Source organism: Diorhabda sublineata, chromosome 2 (assembly GCF_026230105.1).
Source record: "Diorhabda sublineata isolate icDioSubl1.1 chromosome 2, icDioSubl1.1, whole genome shotgun sequence".
Classification (NCBI taxonomy): domain Eukaryota; kingdom Metazoa; phylum Arthropoda; class Insecta; order Coleoptera; family Chrysomelidae; genus Diorhabda; species Diorhabda sublineata.
Window position 1 is genome coordinate 28,990,448 of NC_079475.1, and position 18,198 is coordinate 29,008,645.

The 18,198-nt window shown below is 34.2% G+C and overlaps 1 protein-coding gene across 1 annotated transcript in view; it reads right to left on the minus strand.

The window, feature by feature from the left end:
• Positions 1-18,198, minus strand: part of LOC130440491 (maternal embryonic leucine zipper kinase-like) — a 114,021-nt gene that overhangs the window by 81,286 nt on the left and 14,537 nt on the right. Inside the window, exons 3-5 of the mRNA XM_056773673.1 lie at positions 17,623-17,883; positions 9,862-10,227; positions 7,306-7,579 (exon numbers count right to left, since the gene is read on the minus strand). Coding sequence (XP_056629651.1) covers positions 7,306-7,579; positions 9,862-10,227; positions 17,623-17,883 — 901 coding nt within the window. The remainder of the gene's footprint in view (positions 1-7,305; positions 7,580-9,861; positions 10,228-17,622; positions 17,884-18,198) is intronic.

Below are 18,198 nucleotides of genomic sequence, written 5' to 3' on the forward strand. Positions count from 1 at the left end.
TCTTAGATTGATTCCCTTCTCTTCCAAACTGTTTCTTGACTCGAAATAAACTGACACAGACAAAGGCGTTAGGACCATACATAATTTGACCCTATCAGGGTCAGATATAAATGTTATGGTGGAATCTATTCTATTACAACACATTTATTAACTGGAGGCTAGTAACTTTCTTAAAACGCGAAAAATTATATAAATCTACGGGGAGCCGCGTTGGTTATTTGTTTATACAGTACTAAGCGCGGTCCGCCTCTACTGGCGTCTTCTAGCTGTTGCTAGCGTGGGAGGGGGAAGATGACACATTCTAGACATAATTGGCTCTGAACTTGGTGTTAGTCGCACTTGCGCTAATTGTGGTTGTGTGTGTATATTTTTGCCATTTTTATTGACATCTGTGTTGCTACTGTATGATTGGGAAACAGAAAAGAGTTGTAGTTTCTCTTGAAACAAACTATTAAACGATTGGAAAATGGTGAATGGTGGATGCTGATTTGAGGGGTTGGGGAAGGGACTGTTGACGATTGCCACCCTTGCTCCAAAGTCGGTATCTTTTAATTCCTATGTTAACTGGAGCTTATAATGATGCAGTTTAAGACCACCCACCTTCAAAATTTCTTTGTAAACTTCGTCGCGTCAAGTTTAAAGCCTCCTATCGCTTCCAAGTAGACACATGCGGATTTTTTCGTACTTCATCCCATCAATATTGTCTGTGGTCCTTGATGTTCTTGGACGACCTTTTGCTGGTGGTTTAAACTTGGAACTGGTCTCTTCAAAACGCTTAACCCCTATTTTAATTAAATTTGCACTCGGAGCCTCATTAAAGTGTCTTAATCCACATTCCGAGTCGCCTTGTCAAGACGTATGAACGACCGTTCTAGTAAAACGTGCGAACACAAAAACCGCGACGCTTTCCATCGAAATGACTCATGGCTACTAAAATTCCACGAGCGCAACTATCCAACCACGCACCGTTTACCACACGAAAAAGGTGATGCAGTATGCATGTTCTATTGCGCCACCCTGTATATTTGGAACGCTTTTAATTTTTTAAGAATTTTTTGCAAATGACTGAACCTGAAAAAAAGGAAACACGAGGGATAAAAATTTCGTGATTAGAGCTCTTACTACAGAAAGAAGAGATGGGGTACCTTATTGACTCCAAAACATTCAATGTTCTAAAAGGTGTAGTCTATTTTAATATACAGTCATGTATGCCAAGTGGTGCATGTATTTTAAAATGGACTAGATAAAAACTTTCTAATTTTACTTGTTTCTCTTTTCTTGGCAATTTTTTTTTATTTTAGTAACCATTGAACGATATGTGAAAGACAACAGAAGTGCGCAAGATCTTGTCAAAATATCTTTGGGTAGGAAACAAGCTTTACTGAGGTTTTGTAGAAACAGCTAGCAGATTACTGCATTGAAATGGAAAGAAAATATTTTGGTAGAAGAGATGTTTTAAAGCATCCTTTTAATAGTGGAAAGGAGTCTGTGGGTAAAAAAATGAATGAAAGGGTTTTTAACCAGACACCAACAGTCATCGGTAGAAACACCACAGGCAATATCAGTTGCGAGAGTTAAAGGATTTAACGCTGAAAACGTTGCACAATTTTTCGAAATATTTGAAAAAGGAGATGGAGAAAATTACTTTTTCTCAGAGACTATTCAACATTGACGAAACGGAGAAGGGAAAAAAACAGGTTTGTGCAATAACCTCAAAAAACATCTATTAATACTTCTGGTACTTTTGTTCCATCCTTATTAGTGTTTCCTAGTAAAAACATGGCGGAGCATCTAATGGAAGGTGCACCTACAAGAGCAATATGGGCCTGCCATCCATCTGGATGGATTCCGCCCGATATTTTTACACAGTGGTTTTCACATTTTATTAAATTTACTAAACCAACCAGATGATCCAACTATGTTAATACCGGATGGTCACTATTCCCACAGAAGAAACATAGAAATCATAGACATGGCCAGAGAGTATTATGTTTCAATTGTGTGCTACCCATAAGAAATGGAGACTAATTTGAAAAACAACCCAGGAAAAATTGTGACAAACAACATTTGCTCACTATTTCGAAAAGCATATAATCGAGCGGAAGCAATGGGAGCTTCAATCAATTCTTTTTGGAAAACAGGTCTCTTTCCTTGCAAATAGTCTACGTTTTGGTAGATGAACAAAACCCGTCTTCACAAGAAAGAACTAATAATGAAAATGAGAGTACTTTAGATTTGACTCTGGATCTTACTAAGTGTAAGAAATCTATAGCAATTCCCGCAGCATTATCAGATTCTACCAAGATCAAGTCTAATAAAGGTGATTTGCTTTTCTCTCCAAAAGAAGTTTGTCCAATACCATCAACCTCTTCAAATGATGATGCAAATTCTAATAAAATGGAATGCAAAGCTAGTTTAATAACATCTACTCCATACCAAAAAAAGTGAAATACCAAAGTCTTGAGAACCCAACTTATGAGGAGGATAACAATGATGCTGAATGTGTTTTGTCAGGGAAAATTTTCCGAAGACAATTGAGGTGGAAAGTGAGCTAGATGTACTGCTTCCTTTATGTGATACCAGTAGGAATGCAGATAGGTTGAAGACAAACAATTTGTTTGACCTAGGTGCGAGAAAAATCAAGGAAAAAGGAGCTTCTTTTCGATTAGATTTCAGTATTGTAACAGTTTTAATCCTTATATTTGTTAATTCTAGCAGAATGATAACGATAATTTTCTTTAAGTTCCTCTCTTTATTTTTATATTCTCTAGGTTTCCAAATATGAGACAGTCTTTTATTAGGAGCATCACACTATCTCATATTAGAAGACCAATTTTGATAACAACAAAAAGTTACTTTTTTAATTTTTATTGTTTTAAAGAAATGATTATTATTTCAAATAAACTTAAGATTTTGAGGTAAAATGTATACACAGCGCAGCGCCCTATCGTTTTTATATAAAACTATTTGAAAAAATTGAATTATTACCGCTTTCTTCAACAAAAATAAAAAGGTGTGTCTATCCCCTGTAGGCTACAGTCGGAGTAGAATCCTACATGAAAGAAATGAGGCATTGTCTGTAGCAAAAAGTTAAATTTTCAGTATACGTTATGGTGTGGATGTCGATGAAGGCCAAAGGTATCTGGAGATTATACTTCATAAATGCTATTGTCAATACCAATAAATAATTGACCATTCTTATTAATGTTTGTCACCTTTGAGCTCTGGTGACAAAGCAAAACATAAATCAAAACAGAATTAAAATTGTATAGGAACAACAGTATTATATTGTTAGAGTCCGTAACCTATTGCACAAGTTTCTATGGTATCAAATTAAAACGAAAGTCCATGCAACTCATGCAAAATCATTGAAATAACTGAAAGCCAAGATTCAAGAAATATAATATGGATTCACAATAGATTGTCAAGAGCTTTACCCAAAAGAACAAAAGGCAATGTAAAGAGATGAAAAGTTTGCTTACTATTTGTGAAAATTTATTTATATATGATTATTATTGATTTTGTAAACTATATTGTAATCGTTGGCAAAATGCTTAATAAAAAAGAGCTATCAACAAATTTATGAAGAACATTTTCTTCTCTAAATATTTTTTGTGTTGTGTTGTGAGATGTGCCAATTGTAACTAGATGGGGCTCGTAAATGGTATTTATTAGAAACTTGCTTTTCACCTTCACTACATACTATGCTATAAGAAGGATGCACTTAAATTCATAAAAATATTTTCAAATAATTATGTCTAATGTTTGGACATTAGATGCATTGGCATGCATTTTTTCAAATTCAAAGAGGATGGGATTCATTAACCATAATATATCTTGCTCAATGTTCTTCATACAATTGAGTTCTGTGAAAAAATGTATTCTTAAGCTTTATGTTTGTCTTTAAATAGCCCTGGTGATGGAAGTTATGTATGATTTCTAATTTTCAATAAGAGGTGGGATAGATAATCAGAAGAAGAACAAAATCCGCCTTTACAGAAAAGAACTAATAATGAAAATGAGGGTACTTTAGATTTTGGTACTGGATATTCCTAAGAAATCTATAGCAATTCCCTTAGCATTATCCGATTCTACCAAGATAAAGTCTGATAAAAGTGTTTTGCTTGTCTCTTTAAAAGAGGTTTGTCCAATACCATCAACCACTTCAAATTATAGTGCAAATTCTAATAAAAGAAGAAGCAAAAGCTAGTTTAATAACATCTACTCCATACATTTATGTACGTTTTCTAATTTCCAATAAGAGGCGAGATAGATGGTCAGAGTCCGAACATAAACTGAAATATTTGATGCTCATACACCACTCCTAGATTTTTAAATAATGCAATTGACAAAAATTCAAGAAATATAATAATCATTGAAACATTTAACGACTTAAATTTCTGATTATGATGTAATACTAATTTGGATCTTGATGAGCGAATTTGTTGGCCAGTTTTTGGTGGATGATGTTTCACACTTGGTTATGCTGGTGTAGATAGTCGGTATTAGCTAACACCCTACAAGCAGATGTTATATGTTGAATGGTCTCTGATATTTGTTGGCATTATCTGTGTTCGGATCCTGAATAATAATTTTTTTGTAGTTATTCATATTAATAACTTGATCCTGGATAGCTATCATGAAGCCTTCGGTCTCTGAAAAGAGATGTCGCTAGTAAGCCATCTGTTTGTCAGCATGCGGTTGGTTGAGGTCGTGTCCAATACTATATTTAAGTCAGATTCTGGAGATGCGAGGTTGAAGGGTGAGTAATCCTTATCCGCCTTGGATATAATCCGGTGTAGAGTTGAGGTTTCTGATTTCCTATGAAAGAATTCACGTAGTTTCATTACCTGTCGAGAGTGAAGATTAAGAAGGTCAATCAAACCCCTCCCACCCTCTTTTCGGTGTAATGTTGTTTTACTTGTGGATGGCTTCAGGTGGTGGCTGTAGTTCTTCGTCATCATTGTTCGAGTCAACCTCTGAATATCCTCTAGCTCTGTTTTTGTCCATTTCAGAATTCAAAAAAGAGTACGTTAAAATAGGCGTGGCATAGGTGTTGATTGCCTGGACTAAGTTGCCTGCATTTAATCCGGACTTCATAAGTGACCTCACTCTTTAGGTGTATTGATCCTGGATTCTAACTTTTGCTGCTTGTGATCCAGTAACTTAGCCTGCTGAAATCCTAGGTATTTATAGGTTTCTCCGTTTTACAACGCCTGTACGATATCTCCGTTGGGAAGTTGCACATCTCCGTTCATGACAATGCCTTTCTCGATATGTAGAGTCTTGCACTTGGACAGTCCCAAACTCCATATGTATATGGGTAGAGAATCGATGTGTTATATCGAGAAAGTGATTGATTTGACGCTTATTCGCAGCGTATAATTGGATATCGACGATAAATAGAAGATGGGAGATGGTACAGTTGGTGTCTCTGTTCCCTTTAATGTATCATTGAGCATGGTAGATGGGGGATTCATTGCAAGACAGAACCACAACGGACTCAAGGAGTCGCCCTGGTATATTCCCCTACGAATGGGTATTTCATAAGTACTGAGGGAGTTTGGGCCAATTTGAAGATGTAGGTTCGTTCGCTATCCCTTCATCGTTTTTGAAAGGAAGTTCACAGTAGTTGGGTGGACTGCAAGACCTCCACAAGCCAGAAATAAGGTATTCCGGTGATCTCTCTGTGCTTGCCGAAGTATTACAGAGTCCATAATAAGTTGTTCTTTGCACCCTTGATGATCTCTTCTGCAACCTTTCTGTTTCTCTGCTATGATGTTATTTTCCTCTACGTGCCTATAAATTCTGTTAGTGATACAAGTATCTTATATTAAGTGGCTAGGCACTTGATAAGTCTGTACTGAGTGGGGTTATCCGTCTGGGAGCTCTTTGGAAGCAAATGAATGGAACCCAGTGCTAATTCCCTTAGCACGCTCTGGAATTTTGAATATGACTCCCGATGCTTTCCAGTTGTTAGTATTTTGGAGTACCTCGGTGATTTGTTTTAATGTGAAATCGTCAAACTGAATCATAACAATATTTAATCGCATCTCTTCGGCTGCTATCCAGTTGGCATTTCTCCTGTGGATTTTGAGAGTTGACTACATGTCTGTTTCAATGGTATAGGTTGATTGGTGTTTTTATTGGGCGTAGCTACAAGTTTCCTGTAAAATACTTTTTGGTTGCCATGAAAAGTGTTACTATGTAGCTTCTTCTTTGTGCACTTAATGTATCGCGATAAACGTTTGGATTTCGCTTTCAGCTTATGCAGGAGCAGATCAATATACTCAAGCAACTGTTGTTGATGTTCTGAGTGCTGTGTGTGAGTACCTATTTTCTTGAAAATTTGTCTAATGTAGTTTCTCAAGCGTTTAGAGGGTTGTGCACAATTATGTTATTTATCACGTATATTTACTGATTATGTAGACGGAGTACTGCAACAGCTCCACAATAAATAAGTGAATGAGGCCGCTCGAGCGTATTGTAGTCGACTCCTGCAATGATGTTCTTTGAGTTTTTTTTTTTGGTGCTCAGCATAGTTAATTTTGGACGACGTATAGGGTTTCTGCCCTCAAATTCCGCTAATGCCTTGTGCATTTCGAGTGACACTTTAACGACGATATTTGGTTCGGGATTGTCTAGTATCGAGTATAGTCTAATTGTTGGTGTTTTTATCTTTCATGGTGTGTACCGCTTGCATCTTGCGATGCGAGATGATCATCTATTCTTTGAAGATCTCGAAGGACATCTGCTGGTATTTGCTGCGGGATAGGTGCAAGAAGCGAATTGTTCTTCACAATAAACCATACTCTGGTCGCAAGGCCGCAGTACCGCAAGGACTGCAAATTTATGAGAGTCATTCTCTGGAACTTTGAAATGGAATTTTTCTGTTTTGTTCTTTGGAATGAGTTTATTACGATGTTTAATAATCTTGGAAGAAAACCTCGGCAAATATTGACTATTTATGATCACAAATGTTGCTGGGTGTCTTTGTTCAAATTAGATAATTTTTGAAATAATTTTGTTTAACTAAAGAATGGATTAATTACTAATTTCAACGCCATTGTGCATGAATTGAAAGACACCTGCTAGTGAATTTCAAGTGAATTTACATCTATATTCATTTTTATTTATATTCATATTTAATTTTTTTGTACAAGCACTAAGATGATGCATTGTTTCTCGTGGAGGCAATCAGTTATTCTCTACTCCTTTTCGATTTTGAACCCAATAACAATAAACCATAAACTTACTTTATTGCAGGAAAAGGTATTGTACTAAAGTTACAATAAAACAACTAACCTGGTGACATGTCATCAGGACCAGGACTTCTTAATCTTTTATAAGGTTTCCTTATAATAGATGGTTTCGAAGGTTCTACGAAATTATTAATTGTGTTCTTTGGAGTGTGATTTGGTGTACTGTTATTGCAAGCATCTCCGGCTTCTCTTTGCGACCTTGTAGAAAAAATGTTGGTCTCATTGATATTCTGTGAATCAGTAGTTTTATATGGAGTTTCTACTGCAGATGGTGAATTTATACTTCGAAGAACTGGCCTCTTCTTGAAGGTACTTTCCTAAAAATCAGTCAATGAAAAACAATGTACATTACTGAATATTGATAGGAATAAAAATGGGACACGAGCATTATTAGGATAATTTATTTCGAGTAAAATAGCTCCATAACAAGAAAAATAAATTATAGAAAGGATAAAAATATAGAAATCGCAAAACAATATCTGGATTTTCGTAATCTTTTTTATTCAGCTGTTGACATCATTTTTGTTATTAGAATCGGGAAAAGAACGATTTATTTCTCTTGCCTATCTCCTGCTTGCCTCATATAACAAACGTGTTAAAAGCCCAATGCTAGTAACTTAATTATATCACTTGAACACAACATTTTAATATATGTACTCCATATAGCCGGCCAGTAATGTGAAGATTCAGAAATACAAAATATGTGGAATTGTCAATGCATCGAAATTATTATTTGTCTCATCAACTAAAAATTTTTTTTCTCCAAATTTGTCTTAGCAAATCGTAGTGTAGTGTTTGAGAATCTAGCCCATTGCAATCTCTTAATTTTAGTCTGACGTCTTAAAAGAGGTTTCTTCACTGCCACCCTTCCAAAAAGGCCAACTTCTCTCAATCTCCTTTTCACTGTAGAAGTACTCAAACAGAGATCTCTAGACTCATAATCTCAGCTGCAATCTATAAGTCCATAAGTCGTCGATCACTTTTACTGATTAATATAATACGTTCATCTTATGATTGTGATTTTTCGATGTCGCCCTGAACGTTTTCTATCGTCATAGCTCCTGGTGGATGCAAATTTTTTTCACGTTGTAGTCCACGGTACCTAGACCGTGAAGACTTGCAATTAAAGCACGAGTAGTTTCTTGGTTTCACTTATTTAAAAACTTACATATCTGAATTTGCGAGAACGAAAACAATTCAAATATGAACGGTCATAAAAGTATAAATCACATCACGTTCTTGCGTCTTACAGGGCTAACTAGGACTAAACTACAATCATAAACACCGAAGAAATAGTTCACGGTTAAAGAATAATAAACGAATCAGCCGGTACTTACAAGTTTTAACTTGTCACACTTGTCAATAAACTATAAATCTCGTAAACAAATAATGAACACTGTTATTTTTGGTTTGTAAGACATACTGTTTCGACTTTCGCTTGACAATATAGTGTATTATTTTGAAATTTAATGAATGGATTATGGGGTGGGCAGAAACTTTTGACCAGTATGTACATATCTCCACAATAAAGTTGGTTTAATAGAGTTATTTATCCATAAAGATGCGAAATAAAGTATATTTGCGTACTTTATTGTTCTCATAAAGTATAGAGTACAATTACCTGAAACAACGTACATTACTTTATTACAAAATACGGGTGGCAGCCCTAGCAGCACCATTAATTTAAAAACGTTATATTTTCATTAAATTTACAAATATTTTGGAATATAAAGAATCAGCGCCAAAAATAACCATGAATTCATTGAAAATATTGTTTTTGATTATAGGTGCCGCTAAGATATACAATTATAAATCCCTTGTTGGACTATAACCCACGCAGCCTGCTAGTAAATCCACCACCGACATATCTATGGTTTCAAGCACTTACAAAAACATTTTGTACCAAGAGTTTCATTTATACTTGTTATTCTTCAAAAGGGAAAAAAATATTTTATAATTTGGAAATGGCATGTTATTTTTTTTGATGAAGTCGTTAGGTCTAACATGATTGTGGACTAAGAAATATATATTTATAAAAGTACTTGGTAGTTAGGTATTTACATAATTGTATGCGTTTTTCGTTTCAAAGTTTTATACAGTAAAAAATCGGAAGAAATAAAGTGTGATTCGTTTTCTACAGGCCAAAGGGCATGATGCTACAGATATCCATGGAAGAATGAGTCGCGTGAATGGTGTTGGAAGTTTAAAGATTGCCGTAATGATGTGCATGATGAAGGGGGCCAAGGACGAAAATCTGTCATTTCAGATGACCTGGTTCAACAAGTTGACAGAATGGTTAAAGAAAATCGCAGATTCATAATTACTATTTTGTCTACGGAATTTCCAGAAGCTTCGAGGTCTGTTTTGTACTCTAATTCTACTGAACATTAGCGACAACTTTCTTTGAAGAGGGTATTGAAAAGATTGTCCACAAATATGACAAATGTCTCAATCGCTTCGGTGATTATGTTAAAAGTAACTGTAAGTGTACCAATCTTTTAGTAATAAAATTGTTGTTTTATATGAACTTTTATTTATAGCCTATCGGTGGTTAAAAAAAACGGCCCTCGTATATTAAGTACTTTTGATTAAATATTACCTTATCAATATCTACAGAAGCTTTCTTTGCTGCATCATTCAATTTAAGACTGGATCCTTTCTTCTTTTTATATAACAATAATAAATAAGTAGCAGTATGATAGTCATATTTCCATTTTTTTAGATGCTGCCACATCGTTTTATTTTCCACGTGGTAATGTCTAGCCATGAGTTCGACGCAATCACGTTGATATCCCCTAGAATTCTGACTTGTCACTTCTATGGATTTTAGTATCCCGAGTGTAAGCCATGGATGCGAAATTAATGATTTAATGGTAATTCTCTTTTTAGGATCAACTTGGAGCATAGATTTTATTAACCGAAGGCTAGCTGATGACAGGAATGTTGGTTCTTCATATTTACCAGTCTGTGAAAATACAGAAATATGTAGAGTAAAATATAAAAATTAAATTGTGGCAGATACTTTTCTTCACTATTTATCAATAAATTCAAAACTTATAAATATTCCACTCGAAGGAATTGATTAACAAAATCAAGCAAAACTTCAAGAGATAATTACTTTTAGTCGGTAATTTTTTATATATTTTGATATATAGAGGAGTTAAAAATTTGGTGAATTCGTTTGATGTTTGAGTGTAGACAATTTTTTATAAGATCTACTTATTTGTTTCTTTTTGTTCTATATTTAGAGACTTTGTTTGGGATAGGTATATAAGTACGTAATGTAGCGCAGTTAGTTAGGTTAAAATAAACAGTCATAGTGAAAAGAACAAATTAGTAAAGTAATCGCAGTAATTATTTAAGTGATATCTTCAAATGAATTATTAAAAATAGTGTATAACGTATAAATAAATTAAGAACGTATAAGACAGTGTTTATTGATTCACCCCACGAATAGAAAGAGGTAAATAAATACGAAAAACGTTACAATATTCTTTTTAAGTTAATCATTCGTAGTGTAGTTAGATTGTGGTTAATAATAAATTCAGTCATAAGTTGTCTTAATCCTTCGTTTATTACTGTTACGAACTCGTCCACGAGTGAAGCCGGTCCTGCCCGCTTATAATGAAATTCTAAAAATTGGGGCATTCACGACACCATTGATATGTTTTTTATAAACAGCGGCGAGACCCTGAGAGAGTTTGAAAATATTGATAACAAGGTTTATTACACCTTGGACACAATCAATTTGGAATAAATCTAGAATTAGTAAAAGATTACGGCCAACCAGATCATATCACATTTGTTTTTGATATTATTTTTTAGAATATTTACTGTTAATGTTTTACATACCAAAATGTAATGACGTATATGCAGGAACTATATTATGACATAATGGTAATAGTTTTTTGCAAATAATATTGCTGCATGTAACATGTAAAAATTTTAAAATAGTTAACGTTTTCAGTGAATTTGTAAACATGGAAAAAATTGGTCATCGTTATGTGATACAATACTTTTATTTGAAGGCATTAGTCCAACCAATTTAAAAGCTGAACTAGATTCTACTATGGATGAGACTGGTCCTTCGTTACCAACAGGAAAATATTGGGTAGCAAAGTCCGTACGACCAGTATCGCAGTGATCGACCAAATGAGATGACAACTCCAGAAATGTTGAAGCATATCGCATATTAATTGAAACTTTGGTCATGAGAAAGCTGTGCGCAAGATGATTGCTGCGTTTGCTTACCATGGAACAAAATCAGCTTCGTGAAGATGTTTCCATCGAGTGTTTGGCAATGTTTCACAGAAATAAAGTCTAATTTTTATGCACATTCATAACCATGGATGAAACGTAGGCCTTTGTTTCACACCCGAAACAAAGGATGGACCGAAAAGGTAAAATCAGCTCCAAAGAAAGCAAAGACCGTTCTATCTACAGGCAAGGTTATGGAGTCGGTTTTTTGGGATACGCATGAAATAATTTTCATTGATTATCTTGGAAAAGGAATAACTATCAACGGCGAGTATTATTGCAACGTTTGAGCGAAGAAATCAAGCAAAAACAGCCGCATTTGGTTAAGAAGAAAGTATTGTTTGATCAAGACAATGCACCAGGTCGCACATCCGTTATTGCAATGGCCAAAATTAATGAATTAAAGTTCAAATGGATATTCGCCAGATTTAGTACAAATGACTGAGAAGAGAAAAAAAGAAATGATTTTTTGGTATGATGACCATATTTTGAGCAGGCTTTGATAACTAAATCAACATTGTATATTTGACAATCTGACAAAAACACATTTGTGTCTCAAGAAACCTGTTAAGGAAAGCCGAATAATGAAGATATATTCAGATATCTCGACTTCATCTGATTGTATCAAGCCCTCTTTATCATGGAGGATAAAGAGAAAACTAACACACTGTGTATATGAAAAGTGTTTAGCCACCAAAACACGTCTCCGTACAGTTCAACCTACAGAAGTTCAAGGTCAATATCAACAGGTATCTCCACATCTCGGCACCATAAAAAATATTTAGCCGTCAACACTTTTCAATTACAATATATTATGGATGGTAAAGGTAAGGACAACAATTTCTGTGTATGTCTGTGAGTCCGTCTAAATGCAGAAGGTTTGCGCTATGTTAGCATCAGGATGAAGTTTGAAGGGAGCGCCAAATATTATTTACTTTTCACAATTTTGTACAATGCACGTTGTAAAATTTTTTAATAATAAACTATGATATTTAATTTTCCAACTGGGCATACCTCAATTCATCTACAATTTCTACATTCATACCAAACCCTTCCTCAACACCAGCGCTATTTTGAAATTTTTTTGAACTGTTATTTATTATATACAGCTGAACACTTGTCTCCCATATGATATGCTCCTTATCTCAACCTTTCATAAATATATAATTTATAAATGTCAATTATAATGACGTATAACCTCTAAGTTTCTACTTCTTCGTTAAGAATCGCAAGGGATCTATATTATTATTATTATTATTAAATTTTTCATGGAATTGCTTCACTCAATAAACAAAATATGTACATAGTTCAAGTTTTATTTAAAAATTGGAGGGAGAAGAAATTTGACAATGTCAGTTTTTTAGTTACATAGCATGTTAAAATAATAGGTTCGCTACATTGTAATGTCCCTCAGTGTCCAAAGAGAACCAGTCGTAATAAGGCCTGACGGAAATATCACAATATTTGGATTATGTAACCACTTTCCATTAGAGATGCCAAACAACTTAATCTCTTTCGCTTCGTCTGACGAATACAAATACACTATTAAAAGGATAAACCAAGTATTAAGAAAAAGTATTGCTCTAAATTGGAAAATATTATTTGTAAGCAGCTTGTGTTTTTGTTGTACTGTCGGATTTTCAGTTTATCCGAGTGTAATAATGAATAAAAAAATAAAACATCGATTAAAAAACGTTTTGAATAATGAAAATGAAAGACTGTATCATAATTTGGGTTTACATTGGAGTTTAACCAAGAAACCTTTCGGGCCACTACCAACTATTGAGTACGTTTTACTAATAGAATTCTTCAGCAAACCATGCATATATTTGCCAGATTAACTTTCAAAAATTATTAAATGGATACAAATTTTAGCAAATAATAAAGCATGTTTATTACTGATTTGTTTAGAATTCCTTATAAGCTCTTGAAATTGTTCAAATATAACATAACAGGTTCGTCAAAACTATACTCTAGTTGATATACAACTCCGTAAGCATGCCCAACCATCCACACAAGTAATTGAGAATCTTCTGAAATTATCGTAGCCTTTTATTTGACTACAGTAGAAACGGTGTCCCTAGTTGTTGCGATTTGATTACCCTTGATTTAGCGAGCGATTGGGCTCGGAACGCCAGTAGTAAGCAAGGGAGAGCACAATTAAACAGAGATCGTTGAGATGAACTAATTCATTGGTAAGCTTGGCGCGCCATGCCGGATATTCGACAAGGAAGAGGTAAATTACGATATATAAATAATTACGAAATAATAAATCTTAGACAAATACCAATTAATACAAAGCTGTCGAAAAAAATTACTACACTAATTCTAAAAACAAAGTTCGACACGTGATACTGCCAAAATAAAAAAATGCTCCAACGCACAGTTGTAGATTGTTCACAATACATATAACAAAAGTTATTATTACAAAACAGTATACTAAGAGGATAAAACGGCTTATAAATGTGTACTCCATAAAGATAACACAAAGAAATAAAAACGCCAACATAACCTTTTGAAAAGCACACTGAATTCAAAAAACCATAATAGTGCAACCATAATACGTTTGGTGGATGATATTGCCTAGTAGTATTGAACAGTATTGACTAATATAGCAAACGCTGCAAAGAGTGGTAAAGTGGTTCCAACCAAACTAGCTCAAGTTATCAATGGAAAAGAGAGAAACAGAACAGAGCAATTATCTCTCTGTTTCTTGACGACGCAGTACGTTTTTATAATGAATAGTATGGAATGCGATAAACATGAAATTCGTGTATTGTTAAGACAGTATTGGAAGCAGCCACGGTAGTAAGTAAAATTATATAGTTTTGATAGTTGATATTTAACGCTTGAAGATCATTAGTGCTAATCTCTTACACTAGGAGTAGCAATTAAATACCTGTGATTATGGTAAGACAGGAAAATGACCTTCAACTATCACGTTAACAAGACAAAAAAAGCTGTTTCTGCCTTAATTAAATTGATAGCAAACATTGGAAAACCCAAAGGGGGCAAAAAATAATACTCACAACAATTATGCACTATCAAATACTGTATGCGGTACCCATACAGGACTCTGCAACATTTAACAGAAATGTAACGCAAAGTAGTAGAGTAAAAACACAGAGCCGTATGAGAGAGTCCCAGGAGGACATACAGGAGCAGCTAGAGCAAAAATTTCAGAAAAAGTTGTATACTGGGAAGTATGTGAAATGGACTTGACAACTCATACCACATTTAAAAACTTAGCTTAAAACAACACACGGGGAAGTAGATCGCTACCTGACTTAACCTCTATCAGATTAACAATGTTTTCAAAATATTTATTTGACATGCAAATGGCGATAAATGACATATGTACATAATGTGAGGAAGTATATGATACTGCGCACACCCTTTTTCGGTGTCCATGGTGGGCAGATCTTAGTTCAGTATATGAGAAAAGAAAAACGAAAGAATGATGCAGAAACTGCAACAGAAATCAAGAAATCGTAGAACCCATTCTATTTGTTGTGGGAATTTGGCTAAAACCAAATACCTATAGAGACACAACTACAATAGTTCACTCAAAAATATTGGGCATATCTAACATTAATTCTCATAATAACGAGCCATAATACAAATACAAACCTTCTCACAGTTATTAATAACTATCCAAGAAAGATTTCTATTATTTCTAAGATTTATTATGTTCATGATGTAGGTGATCTATTGATTAATACAAATACGCATATTGTCAGTGTCAAACCATATTTTGATAGAGATTGAATATGTAGAATTCGGCTTCTCGTGGAGTTTTAGAGGAAATGTTGTTTGCCGAAGTGGTGCTGAAAAGAATTGGATGAAGAAGGTGTTTCCAGGTTGCCGGTAATGTCTAGCTATCGCCCCTTGAATTCGGACAGTTTGGGCGTGTCTCTATTTTGATAGCTTCTTAAATAATTCTGGACTTGAAGGAGCGAAGTGGGGCAATAGTTTTGGTTCTATTGAAATCGAATGTATGTCCGTTAGGAACACGATATTGGGCAAAGGTTGAGGAAATATCGGAGTTAGTGACAGACAAGTGTTTCTTTGCTCTGACGGAAATACGTCGATTTGTCTGGCCAATATAGGTACTGAGGAATCTGAGCAAAGGATTTCATACACTCCATGGTGTTCACTGGATATTTAATCTTTGACGATTCTGATAAGGTGGGAGTTTCTGAGGGGGTTTGAAGATTGTGCGAATTTCTTGGGGTTTGTCTGTTATACCTTTGATATAAGGAAGCGACACCCTCAATTGATCCTCCGAACCAGAGGAGGAGGGTGGAAGAGTTGGGAACGAAAATTTGTGGATACTCCTAGAGATTTGGGATTTTTCATAACCATTCCGAATCAATGTTTCCAAAAATTTCCTCCCTCCAATAATATACTTCCCGTGTGCACCCAAAACTCAAAATATGCCAATAGGTCCCCTATAGTTACAAGGTCCAGGCGACTAGCTCCCCAATTAGCTCAAGACCAGCAGTGATTGTGCTAGTGTCAACAGTGTCGTCGATGGTAAGCATATTATTTTTATATTGGATTTTAATCATATTATATTTTTTTGTCTCAGCTTTTCTTCCTTGGTAAAATTCCAAGAAGTATTCAGATTTAGGCTTTGGAATAAACCCAAAAAAAGGTGATTCGTTGCGTGGGGTAGACAAATTGAGACCATGGAGACCATCCAGAACACCTAACTATTGGTTTGCCTCGTATATCTGTATTAAACTACAAAAGTAGGTATTTGACAAACCAACGGATACATGCAAAAGTCTTATTATTAAGTATGATCTTGTTTATAAATTGTTTAATTTCTAATGAATAGATAGGGACTTGTCGATAGGGTTGCCTACCTAGTAGTGTTGAAACACAGTATCCTTTGTTGATCTCGCTTAAATTCCTTTTTTATATATATAAATGAATGAATGCACAAACAATAACAATTATAATTCTACAGTGATGTTTTCTACACAAATTGATATATTAACAAAATTTTATTTAGTAATTTGACAATACTTCATTATCATTGGTTGAGTTATTGATAATTCCAATACCAAAAGGTATGATTTCGAAGTTCAAATTCCGAGTGATTATAACACATTGGAATAGACCTCCTCCCCCATTTATACATGGTAGTTTTGGTAGTTTTGGAGGATCAATAAAGATTATTACATATTAGAATGTTTTTTTTTTTAATATTTAAAGCAATTATTTCTGAGGAATTTGGAATAAATGCTGTTGATTTAACTCTATTAGACCGAAAGAGTCTAGAGAACGCATTAGAAAAATTGTAAGATAAGCAGGAACAAGTAAGTAAATTAGAAAAAGACAAAATATATTGAAATTGAAAGAAAGAACGAGGCATCTTCACAAACAAGAAACAGTAAAGATAAATGACCTTCGAAGTAGTCGACACCTTTAAGAATTTAGGAACCATGGTAAGCAACAAAAATGACACAAAAAATGAGACAAAACAAAGAATCAATGCGGTATATAGGGCATATAATAAGTATAAAATTATAATTCAGAAAAAGAGAATACGCCGAATAACCAAATTAAGAGTCTATAAGGCTACGATAAACCAGTAGTTACATACGCTGCTGGAATTATGAGACTAACAAATATGGATGAAGAACAAATAAGAATATATGAGAAGATAATAATTAGGAAAATAAATGGACCAGTGAAAGTTGGAAATAAGGAGTATAGAGGACTTATGAACTATGAAATTAAGAATATATTAGAAAGTGAGGATATATAGATAAAGCAAAAAGAATACAATAGTACGGACACATTAAAAGAATGAAAAAACAGCAGGATACAAGGAAAATTACTGTTGCATTCCACATTCACAAATATTCAAATATTGAGATTATTCTGTAATAATATTTAAAATGACCATACTATGTTTTGGAGTAAGGTAGGTTTTATAACTCTCTCGTACATGAAAATAGACTATAAAAAATATTAATTTAAAAATATCTGTAACAGTTAATATTGTTTATTCATTTTTATTTTGAAACGTATTTTAATAAAACTAATCAAAAATTATGTTATATATTCAAATATAAGAAATAGTTCTTACCAATATCTTTCTATACAAGCTATCTATATTCAAATCATCAAAAGGAAGAGCTCCTACCAATAAAGTGTATAACAGTACACCCATGGCCCACACATCTACTTCTGTACCCAAATACTGTTTTCCTTGTACAAGTTCTGGAGCTGCATATGTAGGTGAACCACAAGACGTAAATAGAGGATTTTCCATACCGCCTTCGGGTTTTGCACAGAGACCAAAATCTATTAACTTTAGCTTCTGTTGACTATCTAGAAGAATATTTTCCTGTAAAAAGTACATTAGGTATACTATTCTACTCACGACAATTCCTCAATGTTACACTTTGTATATATTTCTATAGCTGATAGTGGACCCAAAGATATAGGTACTACTTTATGTATAGTTCTTCCAATAACAAATTAAGAAATGAAAAATAATGCTCACTCCCCGTCTAAATTCGGTAAACATCTAACAAACTATCAGTCCATGTGGAGTCATCATCTCCACTGTTTACCAATGAAAACATCGAATCGTAAACATAAATGTATTTCTATTGGCCGAAGCTGTCGGAAGGCGTATGGACACAATTTCTGTGAAATA